This window comes from Homarus americanus, unplaced genomic scaffold (assembly GCF_018991925.1).
Source record: "Homarus americanus isolate GMGI-L3 unplaced genomic scaffold, GMGI_Hamer_2.0 scaffold5831, whole genome shotgun sequence".
In the NCBI taxonomy this organism is placed as follows: Eukaryota; Metazoa; Arthropoda; class Malacostraca; order Decapoda; family Nephropidae; genus Homarus; species Homarus americanus.
The window spans coordinates 471,184-476,427 of NW_024719604.1; the positions used below are offsets into that span (position 1 = coordinate 471,184).

At 48.0% G+C, this 5,244-nt stretch overlaps 1 protein-coding gene across 1 annotated transcript in view; it reads right to left on the bottom strand.

Annotated features, from left to right (window-relative positions):
• LOC121860155 (proteoglycan 4-like) overlaps positions 1 to 4,399 on the bottom strand; it is a 47,294-nt gene extending 42,895 nt beyond the window's left edge. The window contains exon 1 of the mRNA XM_042357211.1: positions 4,250 to 4,399. Within this exon, the coding sequence (XP_042213145.1) occupies positions 4,250 to 4,399 (150 nt within the window). The remainder of the gene's footprint in view (positions 1 to 4,249) is intronic.
• Between the last annotated feature and the right edge of the window lie 845 nt (positions 4,400 to 5,244).

The following is a 5,244-nucleotide window of genomic DNA, read 5'->3' on the forward strand; positions in this document are numbered from 1 at the left end:
TGGACCAGTGTATGTCTACCAAACCAAAGAAAAACACGTACTACTGGAGAGGAAAGAGATAAAGAAAGAAACACCCAAGACCTAAAAAGATTAAAAACAAAAGATGAAAACAATAAGGAGTATCACAATAAATCAGACAAGAGGTATATAGCAGTGATAAGTTACACCACACTATCTGGTAATTGCCTCACACATCAGCTGTCGATGAGAGAACGAGGTAAAACGTCTGGCAAAAACACGGAGACAAACGTTTTGGCCATAACGTTGCGGCGCTCCACTTGTCAACGTTCTACGGGGAAAAATGGTCAGAGAATACACATCGATCCGGGCCAATTAAACCACCAGATCCGTTCTCTTGGGTCCCAAAGGCTGAGAGGTTCCTACGTTGAATTTTCTTCTTAACTGGATATATAAGAGCGCCTGTTAGTGGTGAACTTAAGATGAAAATATTTATAATTCCCAAAGTGGCATCAACTTTACATTGAAACTACCTTAACTACACCATTCACTTTGTACCAATTAAGGCACAAATTTATGCTGAGAATCTTAACTAATACCTGCCCTTGTATTTATTTATTTATTTATTTATTTTCTCACATTAAGTTATATTTGCTGTTCATTAACTGTCTATATGTCTGTAATTATAAGATGAGACTCGGTGTTATGTTGTTACTGGAGAGAGAACACGTAAAGACCTCACTGAATTGTATGTTTATTGTCAATATCCTGGTGAGTTGGGTGTGTGTGTGTGTGTGTGTGTGTGTGTGTGTGCTGGTAGGCAGCTGCCACCAACACTGCCAACATCTTGCCACCACCACCACCACCACTAGCACTGCCAACATCTTTGCCACCACCATCACCGCCACTAACACTGCCAACATCTTTGCCACCACCATCACCGCCACTAACACTGCCAACATCTTTCCACCACCATCACCGCCACTAACACTGCCAACATCTTTGCCACCACCATCACCGCCACTAACACTGCCAACATCTTTGCCACCACCATCACCGCCACTAACACTGCCAACATCTTTGCCACCACCATCACCGCCACTAACACTGCCAACATCTTTGCCACCACCATCACCGCCACTAACACTGCCAACATCTTGCCACCACCATCACCGCCACTAACACTGCCAACATCTTTGCCACCACCACCGCCACTAACACTGCCAACATCTTTGCCACCACCACCACCACACTCAGCCCCGCGTCTCTATTAAAAAGACGAATAAACGGGACCTAGAAGACCTTAGTATTCTGCCGCACCTCGGAACAAACGCCAGTGTCTTTTAAGCCGGCCTCGACTGCTCATATTCTTGGCGGGTTTGTGATGCGTCCTGATTCTCCCACCTTCTTCAGCATCATTAATGTTGAAAGGAAAATGGAATTCGAGATTAAGACGTCGAGATGCACCGGTGGGAAGTGCATTAGGTGAGGAAAGTCGCTCTTGGTGTTATTTACCATGTTATTTTTTTGGGTGGTGTGTGTTGAGTGATTGTTCCTGAGGTGTGTGTGTGTGTGGTGGAGTGATTGTTCCTGAGGGTGTGTGTGTGTGTGTGTGTTGAGTGATTGTTCCTGAGGTGTGTGTGTGTGTGTTTTATGATTGTTCCTGAGGTGTGTGAGTGATTGTTCTTGAGGTGTTGGAGTGATTGTTCCGGTGTGTGTGTGTGTGTGTGTGCTGAGTGATTGTTCCGAGGTGTGTGTGTGTTGAGTGATTGTTCCTGAGGTGTGTGTGTGTGTGTGTGTGTGTGTGTGCTGAGTGATTGTTCCTGAGGTGTGTGTGTGTGTGGAGGATTGTTCCTGAGGTGTGTGTGTGTGTTGAGTGATTGTTCCTGGAGGTGTGTGTGTGTTGAGGATTGTTCCTGGAGGTGTGTGTGTTCTGGTGCTGAGTGATTGTTCCTGAGGTGTGTGTGTGTGTGCTGAGTGATTGTTCCTGAGGTGTGTGTGGTGCTGAGTGATTGTTCCTGAGGTGTGTGTGTGTGTGTGGAGTGATTGTCCTGAGGTGTGTGTGCTGAGTGATTGTTCCTGAGGTGTGTGTTGAGTGATTGTTCCTGAGGTGTGTGTGTGTGTGCTGAGTGATTGTTCCTGAGGTGTGTGTGTGTCTGTGTGCTGGTGATTGTTCCTGAGGTGTGTGCGTGTGTGTGTTGAGTGATTGTTCCTGAGGTGTGTGTGTGTGCTGAGTGATTATTCCTGAGGTGTGTGCGTGTGTGCGTGCGAGTCGTCTACATCAGGCACGCACTCAGGGAAATGTTACTCCCAGGGCAATTTGCAGCTGGGAAAATATTCCACTTTTGATGGCACGGAGGCAGGACAATATTGCACTCGTTTTGTTATGCATACAGGACAAAATTGCATCCTTAATGTAATTTGTCCACGAATACTGTACCTGTGACGCCATGACTTGATGTACACTTCTTGTCATGTGTCCAGGACAATATTATACTGGTGTTTGTGTCCAGGACAATATTGTGTCCTTCTGTATTGTGTCCAAGAAAATATTATGGTTTGTGTGGCCATGGTGGTTATAGTCCGTGTGGCCATGGTTGCAGTCTTAGTGGCCATAATGTGTAGTCCGTTTGGCCATGGTGAAAGTGTACTGTGTGGCCATGGCTCGTGTGGGCAAAAGTGCTCGTTAAATATTAGTGAGGAGGTGTGGTGTGACGCTGAAGCTTAGTGAGGAACTCCGAGGAGGAACAAGAGAAGGAAGAGGAGGAGGAACAAGAGGGAGGAAGAGGAGGAGGAAGAAGAGAAGGAAGAGGAGGAGGAACAAGAGAAGGAAGAGGGAGGAGGAACAAAGAGAAGGAAGAGAGGAGGAACAAGGAGGGAAGAGGAGGAAGAAGAGAGAAGGAAGAGGAGGAGGAACAAGAGAAGGAAGAGGGAGGGAGAAGGAAGGAGAGGAGGAACAAGAGAAGGGAAGAGGAGGAGGAACAAGAGAAGGAAGAGGAGGAAACAAGAGAAGGAAGAGGAGGAGGAAACAAGAGAAGGAAGAGGAGGAGGAACAAGAGAAGGAAGAGGAGGAGGAAGGGAGGAGGAACAAGAGAAGGAAGAGGAGGAGGAACAAGAGAAGGAAGAGGAGGAGGAACAAGAGAAGGAAGAGAGGGGAGGAAACAAGAGAAGGAAGAGGAGGAACAAGAGAAGGAAGAGGAGGAGGAACAAGAGAAGGAAGAGGAGGAGGAACAAGAGAAGAAAAGAGGAGGAGGAACAAAGAGAAGGGAAGAGGAGGAGGAACAAGAGAAGGAAGAGGGGAGGAACAAGAGAGGAGGAAAAGAGAAGGAAGAGGAGGAACAAGAGAAGGAAGAGGGAGAAGCAAGAGAAGGAAGAAGAGGAGAGAACAAGAGAAGGAAGAGGAGAAGGAACAAGAGAAGGAAGAGGAGGAGGAACAAGAGAAGGAAGAGAGGAGGAACAAGAGAAGGAAGAGGATGAGAAGCAAGAGAAGGAAGAGGAGGAGAACAAGAGAGAAGGAAGAGGAGGAACAAGGAAAGGAAGAGGAGGAGGAACAAGAGAAGGAAGAGGAGGAGGAAGAAGAGAAGGAAGAGGAGGAGGAAGAAGAGAAGGAAGAGGAGGAGGAAGAAGGAGGGAAAGGAAGAGGAGGAGGAAGAAGAGAAGGAAGAGGAGGAGGAACAAGAGAAGGAAGAGGAGGAAGAAGAGAAGGAAGAGGAGGAAGAAGATAAGGAAGAGGAGGAGGAAGAAGGAGAAGGGAAGAGAGGAGCAAGAGAAGGAAGAGGAGGAGGAAGAAGAGAGGAGGAAGAAGAGAAGGAAGAGGAGGAGGAAGAAGAGAAGGAAGGAGGAGGAGGAGCAAGAAAAGGAAGAGAGGAGAAGAAGAGAGGAAGAGAGGAGGAAGAAGAGAAGGAAGAGGGAGGAGGAAGAAGAGAAGGAAGAGGAGAGGAAGAAGAAGAGAAGGAAGAGGAGGAGAACAAGAGAAGGAAGAGAGGAGGAGAAGAGAAGGAAGAGGAGGAGGAAGAAGAGAAGGAAGAGGAGGAGGAAGAAGAGAAGGAAGAGGAGGAGGAACAAGGAAAGGAAGAGGAGGAGGAAGAAGAGAAGGAAGAGGAGGAGGAACAAGAGAAGGAAGAGGAGGAGGAAGAAGATAAGGAAGAGGAGGAGGAAGAAGAGAAGGAAGAGGAGGAGGAAGAAGATAAGGAAGAGGAGGAGAAAAGAGAAGGAAGAGGAGGAGGAAGAAGAGAAGGAAGAGGTGGAGGAAGAAGATAAGGAAGAGGAGGAAGAAGGGCTACATTTTCACCTGGCCACAGTTACAACCTTCATGGCCACACGGATGACATCGTTCACACTGGCTACTTGAAGCCACAACGTTATTCTTGCTACAGGGGCCACCGAGACAGGCAACGATGGTGGCCATCTGGTAACTCACTATGGCAACACGAATTGTCATGGCCACACTTACTGTATGGAAGCTCACTATGTCTACACGATCACACGACCACGCAGGCAAGGTGGCCAGCGTGGCCCCTTAGTCAGAGTAGGGGGGAGGGGCGTGGAGGAGGGCCGCCGTAGGGGCTCACACGGAGGTAATTTCTCTCAGCGGAGGAAATTGGGAAGATTTTGGGCGTGATCAAGAGCATTCCATTCATCCAATTAAACATCTGACGCCCCTGATTTTCTCCCTATAATTACGCTCGATATCTCTCTTTGATGTATGTATTTAATCACCACCTGCTAGACCCTCATGCGCTACATTTAACTACACTGTCTTTAATCCATGATCTCGATATTTTCTCCAGCGATTTAAAACCCAAATTTTCCCAAATGAAATTAAGGCGATAAAATCCTACCGCCCCCCACCCAACCCCACCTCACCCAACCCCACCCCACCCCATCCCACCCTACCCCCTCCACCCCACCCTACCCCACCCCACCCACCACCCTACCCACCCCCCACCCACCCCATCCCAGTCCAGGAGATGGTCATTGTCGGTGACCTCCATCCAGCCTCCCCGAGAAACTGTTATGGCTCTTCTGTCTACCTGCTCTAAGGGTCAGTTTGTCCTGGGGTGTAGCCATTTCCAGGGTTTTAATGTCCTGGCGTTATATAGTCTGCGGTCAGCTGAGTTGATTTCTAGAACTTGGTCTCTGTATGTGGAGGTATTAGGAAGCACAACACACACACACACACACACACACACACACACACACACACACACACACACACACACACACACACACACACACACACACACACCAGAAAAGCGACATTTTTCAAACTGTGAAGCCATTCTC